We start from the raw sequence: 11,999 nt of genomic DNA on the forward strand, positions 1-11,999 counted from the left end.
CTAGCAGCACGTTCTCTGTCTGTTGGCTGTAATGATGGATGTTTATGCATTAATTCTCTCCTCTAACCACACCGTTCACATCCTCTGTGCTTATTTTTTTTCGTTGCATATTTCATAAAGGAGAATCAGTGAATTAAAATGTCTACCCAAACTAGATTTTTCCCCCTTAATTTTTAACATTAAAAATGTTAGAAGACTTTCCTGTTGGCCCAGTGGTTAAGAACCCACCTGTCAATGCAGGGTACACGGGTCTGATCCCTAGGGAAGATTCCACGTGCCACAGAGCGACTGAGCCTGTGGGACACAACTATGGATCCACAACCATGGGGCCCGTGTGCCCAGGCCCGTGTGCCCAAGCCCGTGTGCCCAGAGCCTGTGTGCCCGAGCCCGTGTGCCCAGGGCCCATGTGCCAGGTCCCGTGTGCCCGAGCCCGTGTGCCCAGAGCCTGTGTGCCCGAGCCCGTGTGCCCAGGGCCTGTGTGCCCAGAGCCCGTGTGCCAGGGCCCGTGTGCCCAGAGCCCGTGTGCCAGGGCCCGTGTGCTTGAGCCCATGTGCCAGGGCCCGTGTGCCCAGAGCCTGTGTGCCTGAGCCCGTGTGCCCAGAGCCTGTGTGCCAGGGCCCGTGTGCCCAGAGCCCATGTGCCAGGGCCCGTGTGCCCAGAGCCCATGTTCCCGAGCCCGTGTGCCTGAGCCCGTGTGCCAGGGCCCGTGTGCCTGAGCACGTGTACCCAGGGCCCATGTGCCCAGAGCCCATGTTCCCGAGCCCGTGTGCCTGAGCCCGTGTGCCAGGGCCTGTGTGCCAGAGCCCATGTGCCCGAGCCCGTGTACCCAGGGCCCGTGTGCCCAGAGTCCACGGGCCACAATGAGAGAAGCTACTGCCGTGAGAAGCCGGTGTCCACAAATGAATAGCCCTGTCCTTGATCTCCACAATGAGAGAAAAATATGCAGCAACAAACATGCAGCATGGCCAGGGATAAAATTAATAAATCTAAAAAAATGTTAGCAAAAGGAGAAACACCAGGATTCACTGAACTTTTTTGCGGGTCCGGGAGCGGGGAGTCCAGGCGGGACTGCTGGGTGCTCCCACCCTGCGCTCCCTGTGACTTCTCTGTGCTTCAGTCTACCCGTCTCTGAAGTGGGTCTAAGACCTCCGTGCACAGAGCCGCCGTGCAGAGGGCCTGAAGCAGCAGGTGGAGAGAGGCAAGCAGATGCTGATGACCGAGCGACTGTGCGGTGTGTGTTGGGATGAAGGGCTCTGTCCTCTCGACCATCGGCCTCCTCGTCCGACAGACCCCAGACACGCGCCCACCAGCCTTGGCCCCACGGCGCCTCCCGGCTCCCTGGCCCCTCTGATCTTCTGTCCCCGGCACTGGAGGCCCGGCCACGTCCTTCTGTCCACCCCCCAGAGCTTGTTTGTGTGCCCCCAAAGACAGTGGGGGCAGGGGCCAGCCAGCCCCCTGCCCTGCATCTTCCGGGCCTTCAAGTGACCTCCCCAGGCAGCTCCCAGCCGGTCCCCTGGCCTGAGATGGGCTGTCCCTGGATGTGTCTCTGTCCTCCACACTCTCCTTCCTGCGAGGCTGGTTCGGAGGTGTCCACCTCCTGCCAAGCCTCCAGGGGCTCGTCCATCTCAGCAGGAGCCGTCAGAGCGCCCAGGTTGTTCTGCTCATTGCCTGCAGGGTCGTTGGAGGTTGGCTGGTGCCTGCTGGATCTGCTGGCCTCCGGGGCTCCTCCGCTACCTGGACCAGCTTGTGGGGCGGCCCCTCCGTGTCCCTCCTCCCTCCCTACCCCCTTCTTGCCTTTCACGACAAATACTTGTAAATGACCACCCTGTGCTGTCAGCGTGGAGGTACAGAGAGAAACAGGTGGGGTCTGCTGAGTGGCCACGCACCTCTGCAGGCCATCCGCAGGGGGGCATGGGGCGCCCCCCGCCCTTGCAGGTGCTGTGGGAGTGGGAGCGATGGGCCCGTACCCCACCCCGAGTGGCTGACAGCTGCTGCCCACCACGTGGACTCCCCTTTGCCCCATGAGCCGGCAGGTCCACACCTGGGGCCATGCACAGCAGAAATGCCTTAGATGCCCAGGAGCCTGGACGGGCCACGCCTGAGTACTGGCCACTGAGGGCGCGGATCCAAGCTCACGACGTTGGCCCTGATGGAGAGAAAGGCGCATGCTGGGGCAGCCGTGCCCAGGCTCTCAGGCGTCAGGGAGCAGGTTTTGGGGAAGGTTTTCCGCGGGACTGGGGGAGGGAGGTTTGGGGATGACTCGAGCATGTTGCATCTACTGTGCACTTTATTTCTACCGTCGTGACCTCAGCTCCACCTCAGATCGGCAAGCATCAGGCCCCAGAGGCTGGGTATCCCCGCGCTAGAGGACTCAAGGTTCAAAGCCAGAACAAAGCCTCTGCATTGTTGGACGTCAGGACATGGTCACCTCTGGGGCGAATGACCTCGGAGGTGCCTCTTCCGTAGGCCGCTTTGCACGGTGATCTCAGCCCTCAAACAGCAGGTGGGGGGCATCTCTAACATTCCAGACCTGGGGGTCACGTCGGGGCCGATCCCTCACCCACCCTCAGAAAGACAATTGCAGGCAACTCGAAGGCCACGGTGAGAAACGTGTGAGCCCTGCCATGTGCCGGGTCTGAACCCCCAGATGCTACACAGGCCTGTGGGACTGAAGCTCGCTGGGCAGGGCAGACCCTCCCGGGGTTGGGGGGCGGCTATAACTGCCAGGGGATCCACAGGTCCCCAAGCCCAGGACCTTCCCATCTGGGCGAGGGTGTGCGGGCACATGGGACACCAGCGTGTCCATGGCCTCTCCCTCTCTGGGCGCTTGGGTCTCTGCCGCAGGCCTGGAGGGGCTCCCCACGGACCATCTTCCCGCCGGATCGTCCCCTGAGCCCCCTCGCCCCAGGGAAGGTCTGCCCAGCCCCAGGTGCCTCCAAGGAGCCCCTCTGTGCCGGCTTCATCCTCCTGGTGCTGGGGATGCCCTGAAAGCGGGTGAGACCCAGGGAAGTAAACTCCAGGCAGGCTGGGGCCATCCCCAGAGACCCCAGGTCTGCAGTTGGGAGCCCCGGGCTGAGCATATCTGGGGGGACAGGAGAGACAGCACAGGAAGAAGTCTGAGCATCCGTCTTCGGGTGACAAAGACGTAGGCTTTGGAGGAAGCAGGAGGAAGGGGTGTTCAGCCAGGGACCCCAAGAGCAGAGACCTCCAGGGCGGAGGCCCTGGGGTAGGGACGTCTCCACAAAGACGGGAAGGCAGGGGAAAGAACTGGGGTGGGGGTGAGTGGCGGGAGCAGGTGGGTGAAGGCAAACAGGTTGGGGGTGATAACCACAGGCGGAGAGGATGAGGAGGCTCAGAATCTCCAGGATTCCCGGATTCTGCAGGCTCTGAGGGTCAGCGGGAGCCCAGCCGCCGTTCCCCAGACCCCCCCGGACTCCCCCCCTTCCACCCTGTCAAGGCCTCGGCCGCCTGGACGGGCTGATAGGCGCTGGCTCTGCACCTGTCAGGCTGTGTGGATGGCTCCTCGCCTCTGATCCCCTTATCCTGCTGCTGGGACCAGGCGTGCTTCTTTGAGGCAAAGTAATTTATTTTCTAATTACAGACGGCACCGGGCCTGAACAAAGGGAAGCAGCTCAGTTTGAGTCGGAGAGGTCTCTGCAGAGCTTTCCCACCCCTGCCCCCCGCCTGCTCTGCTTGGAGCCCAAGGGCCCCATCTGGGGTCTAGGCACCCATCTGCGGGGTGGGGTGGGGAGCGTGTGGCTACAGGGCCCTTCCAGCTGGGGCATCTGTAATTCTCGCAGACTTCCTCCTCTTTCTCCTTTGATACTTTCAGATGCAACACAGCTCACACGCCTCCCCCCAAGCAGGGGCCTTGGACAGCACCCCCTGCCAGGAGACCCTGAAGCTGCCCCTTGATAAGACTGGTCGCCCAGGCGACACACACGTAATCAAAGCTGACACCCCAAACGGGCCGATCAATAGTTCCACTGGCCCACCCCACCTGGTGGGGAGAGGCGTGTTTAGACGGCTTTCTCTTTTCTTGTCTTGCAGGCCCAAGGGCCCAGGGACATCCCTTCTCAGCTGCCCTCTGCCCTGACGTCTCCCCTTGGAAACGTTCTGGGGAACACTGGTGGGGACCGCCAGAGGCCTGCCCCCTGGCCTGGTGTCCACTGTCCCCAGGCTGCGGGTGGGGACCACGCAGAGCCAGGAGGACAGTCTGTGAGCACCTCGGCCTGTGGAGCAATTCGGTCCTCCAGGGCCAGACCCGGGTCCCCCGTGGCCGTCAAGCTCCCAAGGCAGTCCTTCCCCGGGTCCTCGCTCCGCTGCTTCTCAGGGTCAGACCTGGACCCCCACCCCTCGGGCATGGCTCCTTATGTCTCTCTTTCCAGCCCCAGTGGAGGCCCAGGACCCCAAGGCCTGAGACAGTCTCCCTGGGGACAGGACGCTGGTGAGAGCCTGGCCCAGCCCTGACCCTACATCTCAGGTGGACGCTCCCCATGGGCTCTGGGATCCCATCTCAGCCTCTCACCTAGAGATCCGGGAGGCTCCTGGGCTCCCCCAACTGAGCTCAGCATGCTCCACACCAGCTCCTCCTCTGCGCCCTCCCCTAGGGGGCCCAGCTGGCCCCGCCCCCGAAGTGCCCCTCCCCCACCTCCTCTGGGCTCCCCCACTTCACGTCTGTGTCTCCCACCAGGACAGCAGCCCCTGGCTCCTGACTGCTCCTGGCTCCTCCCCGGGGTCACCACACATCCTGGAAGCCTTAAGAGTCACCCCATTGCCCTGCTGAAGAACCCCCACTCCCCCTGTCCTGCTTCATCTCCGGGGGGACCCTGCAGGGACCCATCAGCAGAGGACGGCCTGCCTCCCCCCAGGCCCCAAGCCTCGCGCCCCCTCGGCCACCTGGAGCTCCTGGGGCGGCCTGAGCCCCCTTCCTCCTCCCCACCACGGGCTCACAGACCCACGTGTTCGGGAATCAGTCCTCATTTGCAGGCAGCGGGGGACCCTGGCTGTAGAGTGGCCTTCCTGGAGGGCCCAGCCTTGCCCACCGGCAAGGGCCTGGCCGGCGGTGGGCAGATTCTGATTTCCGGGTGTCGCGGGACCGCGGCCGCGGCGAGCCGGCGGCAGGCTGGACTCCTCGGCCCTGAGAAGGCCGCCCCGCGCCCCTCACCTCGGCTGGAGCCCCCACCCCCTGCCTAATTAACGCCCGGAGCGGCCGTCTGCTTCCTCGCTTGTCTCATCTCCGACATTTTTCATGTCTAATCCACTGAGGAGATCTCCTGGAGGCTTTGAAGTCTCCGGGCGCACGAATAAAGATGTCACCCTGGCACACACAGAGCCTCTTAATGAGCATGGGTTTGATGTGAGGCTGTGGCCCGAGGGAAGCGGCCAGGCCTGCCTGCAGCGGGCGGGCGGGGGGCCCAGGCTGGAAGCCAGAGCAGGCTGGGGGGTCTGAGCCCCGCAGGGCCCCCGAGGAGGGGGAGGGCACAGCACAGCCAGGTCCCTCATCCCTCTGGGTCAGGGACCCCAGGCCTCGGGGCCCAATGCCAGAGACCTGGCTCAGGCAGTGGGCTGCAGACAGACAGCAGGTCAGGGAGACGGGAGACATGGCCCCTCACAGGGGAGACGGGCCTGGATGGGTGGTTGGGGGGGCGTGGGGGAGCAGGGTAAGATGTCTGGGGGAGATGGACCTGGGAGGGGAGGAGGAGGAATGGGCCTAGAGGGGAGGGGGATGGGGACCAGGGGGAGATGGAGGCTGGGGGAGGGGGAGATGGAGGCTGGGGATGGGGGAGGGGGAGATGGAGGCTGGGGGAGGGGGAGGGGTCAGGGGGGAGATGGGGGCTGAGGGAGGGGGAGGGACCAGGGGGAGATGGAGGCTGGGGGAGGGGGAGATGGAGGCTGGGGATGGGGGAGGGGGAGATGGAGGCTGGGGATGGGGGAGGGGGAGATGGAGGCTGGGGAGGGGGAGGGGTCAGGGGGAGATGGAGGCTGGGGGAGGGGGAGATGGAGGCTGGGGATGGGGGAGGGGGAGATGGAGGCTGGGGGAGGGGGAGGGGTCAGGGGGAGATGGAGGCTGGGGGAGGGGGTGAGGGAAGGTGGGATGTGGAGCACAGAATGTACCAGAATCTCCATGAGGAAATACCTGGCTTAACAAAGCATTTCCATATTACAGAATAATGCCATATTTGGGAAATGAAAGTATTTTTCTTGTATCCTGTAAAAAGGAAAGTAGAACTAAACAAATTCTCCAGGCAGCTGGGGCTGGGATTTAAGAAGACCGCAACAGGACTCCCCTGGTGGTCCAGAGGTCAAGACTCTGCCTGCCAGTGCAGGGGACACGGGTTTGATCCCCGTCCAGGAAGATCACACCTGCCTCAGAGCAATTGCGGAGCCTGTGTTCCAGTCCAGAGCCCGAGCGCTGCAACAAGCGGAGCCACCGCCATGAGAGACCCAAGCGCGGCAAGCAGGGAGCAGCCCCCGCTCTCCGCAACCAGAGAAAACCAGTGCAGCCAAAAACAAACTAATAAACTAGGAAAAAGAAGCAGACAGTGGCCAGGGCCGGGGCGTTTCTCCAGGCATCCACGCGCTGCCCGGGGGAGGGCGTCAGTCACCCTGACTTTTCAGGGCAGACACCTGGGCCTTGGGGGGGGACCTGCTCGGGTCACACGGCGGTAGCTTGAGGCAGGCTGGGTAGGGGCGCAGACGCTAGCCTTGCCCCTAACTCCACCCCAGATCCAGGCTGCCCCGCCTCCTCCGCGTCTGCCTCCGCAGAGAGAAGGCCCGCCGGCCTGGGGGTCGGGCAGCAGGAAGGAGCCTCCGCTTTCCTGAGCATGTGCACGTGCAGAGAACCCTACAAGCCTGGTCCATGAATCCCGCAGTAACTCCGGGAGGCAGGCCACACCGGAAGGGCTACAGACAAGGACCCGCGGCTCACCCCCCAGCACCCTGCTCGCGGCATGTGGGGCAGCCCCAGGCCGCTGGACCCGCCCTGGGGCCAGCGGACATCACACAGGTGATGGAGCTCTGGCTCCCCGTCCAGGTCGCAGGGGGCCTATACCATCCACCGCGGCTCCTGCCCGGCCCAGCTGCCCCGGGGACAGGCCAGGCTGGCCCGCGGGGGACGAGACATGCGTGGCCGGGCCCGGCAGCGTCACCTGCCCTGGGGGCGAGTCCCAGCTCGAGCGGAGCAGCCACCTGTCCGGGCGAAATGAGCTGTGGGGTTTGCTCTCCAGGCCTTTGCTTGGGGGTGTCTGTTAGGAGCTCCACTTGTGATAAGACGTGTACGCATGTGGCTCAGCGCCCGCCCCCCAGGGAACAAGGAAAGCGGGTCTCAGGGGCCCAGACGCCCCCGCTGTGTGAGCACGCTGGGAACTCCGGACTCCAGGGCCCCGGAGGCCTCCCTCTTGCACACGGAGGAAGGCGCTCCTTCCCACCTGGCCTGCTTCTTGTTGTACTCATGGCTCCAAGGGTAACCCCCTGCGGCTGCTCGGGGAGGCCCCAGCATCACCCTGGCATCACCCCGAGGGCCCCCCGCACCTCTGATTCCACACTGGGAAGAGATCTTACTGGCTGTGGTTCTGCAGGTCAAGCCGGCCCCGGGGAGGCAGGTGGGCGCGAGCCCGGGACTGCACTGAGTAATTACAGGATTAGGTGTGCCCATCGAAATTAAACGCTGCCTCTCTTCCTCTAGAGCACGATGCGCCCCCACCGCCACCGTGTAATTATCTGGTGGATTACTCCACGGAGGTCTCCCGGTAATTACGCTCCAGTCAGGAGCCAGCAGCTCCTCCAATCATTACGACTGAGGAATCCGCTCTCGTGCGAGGCTGCCGCGCGTTCTGGTGGTGCTGTCAGAGTTTGGGGACCCCCAGTGCCCTCCTTTCCGCGGCCCTAGAGGGCTCCCTGCAGGAGAGGGGACGCCCTTCCCAACCCCTCCCTCCAGGGGGATGGGCCCCCTGGCCACTCAGGGTCACACGCTCACACATCACCAGGGGCAGGAGGGTGTTGAGAGCAGGGGGCTCTGGCCACTTGCAGGCTCTGTGCCCGCCCCCTGCCTCCGTTCCCCACCTGTGACACGGGGCGGCTCTCAGGACGAAACGCACTAGAACCCGGAGGGGCGTCTACAACACCTGGCAGAGAATGAGTCCCAGGGTATGGGGGTCAGACCCCGGGTCCCTCTAGGGCTCAGCTGGAGGCAGGTTCAGGCCAGGGCTGGGGACGGGGCGGGGGTTTGGGGGGGGTGTATCCAGAGAGGCGACCGGTGAGGCGAGAGGAGGGTGTGGGGTGACTATGCCGGGGTGGGTGCTCAGCCCGTGGCACCTGCTGGGGAGTGGAGCACTCCAGCCGTGGGGTTCCATCCCCGAGGGGCGCTCCTGACCCAGGGGTGACCGAACCTGTCGGCCCGTCTGAGGCCGAGTCTGTCCCAAGGCTGGGACCCTGGCCAGCCCTGCTGTCAGGGACCCTCAAGGGCTGAGGGTTCCCTCTGGTGTTGTACTCTGAGCCCGGGCACCTCCTCCCTCACACCCCTGCCCCGTCCTGGGGCCGTGGCTCCTGGCGTCCTCACCCCACCGCGGGCCGAGGGCTCTGGCTGGCCTGCCCCCTCCGCTGGTGTGGGGGCGGGATCCCCCACTGCGGGCAGAGGACAGCGCTGCTCTGTGCCTCCAGGGGGCCCCTCCCCTCCCCATCCCCTCCCCTCACCTGTCAATCTCGCCGTTTCCTCTCCTGGTTCCCAGCTCGCCTGTGGTCCTGGAAGGCAATCTGAGCCTCCCCGCTGAGCCGCCTTCCTTTCAATCCGCTGTCTCCCCACCACTTCATCATTCCCGTCAGGAGAGGCCTGGGCTGAGGGAGGCAGCCGCTCCATTCAAGCCTGATACAAAGAGTATTTTGATGTTTTCATTTCTTTCTAGTTCAATAATTCGAGAAAACACACAGATTTGGTGCTGTTTCCAACAGGCTCTCCAACTACTTTTATAAAACTTCGCGTGGTTAGGAAGTGAGTGTGAGATGAGGTGTGACTGAGGCTGGGGCCCTGGGGTGGGGGCGCTGCTCTGCCTGGGGGGGGGGGGGCTTATTCCAGCCTTAGAGTCCCCCGTGCCCTGGCCTTGATCTGTGTGCTCAGGCAAGCCAGCTGACCCTCTGTGCCTGGACAGTCCTGCCCAGGCTGGATCTCAGGGTCTCCCTGAGATCAGAGACCCGGAGGCAGAGACCCCAGCCCAGCGCGGCCGGGCCGAGGAGCTGTCCACGGTGCTGAATGGCCTCGCCGGGCCTCCCCTCCCACCGCACACGTGGGCCACCAACACCCGGCCTGGCTCAGGTGCTAACGTCCATCCCTCCATCCACTAGATACCGACTCAGCCCCTCATGCAGCCTTCCCTGTGCCGAGCACTCAGGACCCGTCTTCAGAAGTCAACAAAGGCCCCTGCCTGTTGGGAGTCACGGGCCACAGGGGACCTTCTGCGGCCCCAGAGCAGGACGAGACCTGCTACAGTGGAGGAATGACTGGCCTACCCAGACCTGGGGGTCAGAGAGGGCTTCCTGGAGGAGGTGAGATCTCACCCGAGATCTAGCGGTCATCAGGATTTAGCCAAGGGAAGACTAAGACTGCCCAGAGTGGGGGTCAGTGCAGAGAGGTTCGAGAGTGCTGGCTCGGGGACCATTCGCGCCTCCAGCTAGTGGTGCAACTTTAAAAGGCAAATTACAGTCCGTTTCTTCGTGTCTATTTTCCCACCTACAAAATATAACTGAATTTATTAATATTATACACTTTTATAGGGTTGTTGTGAGGATTACATGCTTTTCATAAATGCCAAGTGCTTAGACCTATGACTGGAACACAGCAAACGTCTGACTTGTGCAAGGCTCAGGGTTGAGGGGACTCAGAGGCTGGGGACACAGGCCACTGCTGTGGGCAGGGCCAAGGCTTCGGGGGTGGCAGGGAGCCACACTGGGGGTGTCCTTCTCTCTCAGGACAATCGTAGGTGTCAGAGGGGGGCTGTGGAGAGTAGGCTGGGTGTGTGTGTGTGTGTGTGTGTGTGTGATCGGCAGTTAGAGAGGGTCATCCAGACAGGAGCAGCCATGCGGGACGACAGGCAGGAACTGCCTAAACCCACTCCCCCAAGCCAGCCACGGTGACGGGTGATGCTGGGACGCGCATGGCTGTGGTCATACATCTTTCAAAAGACGGTCTATTTTCCACGTCCTTTTTTTCCTAGTCCCTCTTCCCTCACAATAGACTCCTGGGAAGAACACCCAGGTTAACAGCCCAGCACGTGTCCTTCCGAGCTTCCCTTTGTGTTAACAAAGTCCCGCTCAGACAGACGCAGCTATACGTATGCACTCAGTGCGGTTTGGTCATTGTTTTATGAAAATGGATCGTATTATACCTACTTATCTTCAAATTGCTTTTCTTACTCGACAATGCCGTATAGCAATCTCTCTAAGCTTATTGGTGGAGAGTTAATTAAATTTTTTATAGGTGGCCTCATATTCCTCTGAGTGGCTACTCCAGGGCCCGCCTCCCCTCACCCAGTCAGGTCGCCTCCCCGGTTTCTGCCTGGGCTCCCCGAGCAGGATGCCCCATTTCACACCAGCACCCTGGCCACCTGCTCTCTCCTCACAGGCTGATCCGCAGGGGAGATGGTCAGCAGGCTGGGCGGGGGGCGGGCGTGCACAGTGGGCGTGGGGCCACCGGGCAGGCGGAGATCCATCTTGATCCGAGTGGGCGGGGTCTGTGGGGCACAGGACCCCAGACCCTCCTCCCTCCTGGCGCCCTCTTCCGTCCCCTGCCTCTGTGTCCCCCACGGACCCCCTGTTTCTCCTCCATGGCCATCAGGAGGGGCCCCCCGCTCCCATGCCGCACAGCGGACCCCTAAGGACACCATAAGAGGACAGAGTCCCTGCCGGAGGCCACATCCAGGCACGGTCCCCACTGTCCCCCGCTTCCTGTCTGCCAGGCCCTGAAGCCTCTGCACTTGCATCTCAGGGAGGCCCCGCCCACTGGTCCCCCACCCTGGTGGAGCTGAGAGTGGGCAGCATGGACAGGGTGGGGTCCCCAGACCCCCGGAGGCCACTCCTCGGGCCCTGGAGAGAGCCACTCCAGCGCCCCCACCCCGGGTCAGCAGTTCTGGGGGGCGGCTGCGACGCGGAGCAAGGACAGTCTTTCCGTGTCTGGCCCGGTGTGAACTCTACCATGGCCTGGCTCTCACGGTCCAGGGCATGAGGTTTCTGATGATAACAGGGGCACAGAGGTCCCTTCTCAACAAACGTTTTAAGCCATGAAAAATCTTAAGGGCAATACCCTCGGAGGGGCCAGAGGGCGATGGCTGAAATACGAGGAGGGCATTTTAGTTCACTCCAAGCTGGGCCAAACCCTCTCCCCCACGCTGTTTAGAAACGCTACTGAACTGTGGGGCGTTCCCATAGAAATCTAATTTTCTGGCTTCTTTAGGAAAATCTGAACACTTGGCTTGGGATGGGCTCCTCCGGGAGGGGCTGCGGGCCGGGAGCTGGGGGCCTCTGGTCCTTCCAGCTGTCAGGCTGTCCGGCTGTCCGACTGGCTCCTCCGGGCGCTGGTCGCCTTCCGGGCGTCTGCGCTCGGCCCCACGGAGGCGGAGCGGCCTCGGGCGGCCCCCGGCGTCTTCACCACGAGCGGGGGGCTTGGCCTGGGTCCTGGCGCGGCCGCCCCGCTGAACTCTCTAGTCCTCACTGTCCGGTTGGCAGCGGACGGTCTAGGCTGAGGCGGGCCGCCCTCGGGCGGGGCTGAGCGCGCTCTGCAGCGCGACCCTCCGGGGGCGGCAGGGGGCGCCCCTGCCCCGCCGGAACGCGCTCCGCCGCGGGACAGCAGCCAGGCGCGGTGACCGCGGCCCCGTGAGCCGGCCCAGGTGGGCGCAGCCAGGTGAGCTCAGCCAGGTGAGCGGGGCCCAGGTGAGTGTGACCAGGTGAGCGGGGCCCAGGGGGCGCACGCTCGCCCAGCCCGCCGGCCCGGCTGCCCATTGTTCCCCCTG

General features: G+C 63.5%; 1 protein-coding gene across 1 annotated transcript; it reads left to right on the top strand.

Annotated features, from left to right (window-relative positions):
* The first annotated feature begins 323 nt into the window (after positions 1-323).
* LOC133045609 (small proline-rich protein 2B-like) lies at positions 324-907 on the top strand. The gene is made up of 2 exons (XM_061127792.1): positions 324-522; positions 702-907. The coding sequence occupies exons 1-2, from the start codon at positions 324-326 to the stop codon at positions 905-907; spliced, it is 405 nt and encodes a 134-aa protein (XP_060983775.1).
* Positions 908-11,999: the final 11,092 nt, after the last annotated feature.

Source organism: Dama dama, chromosome 24, assembly GCF_033118175.1.
Source record: "Dama dama isolate Ldn47 chromosome 24, ASM3311817v1, whole genome shotgun sequence".
NCBI lineage: Eukaryota > Metazoa > Chordata > Mammalia > Artiodactyla > Cervidae > Dama > Dama dama.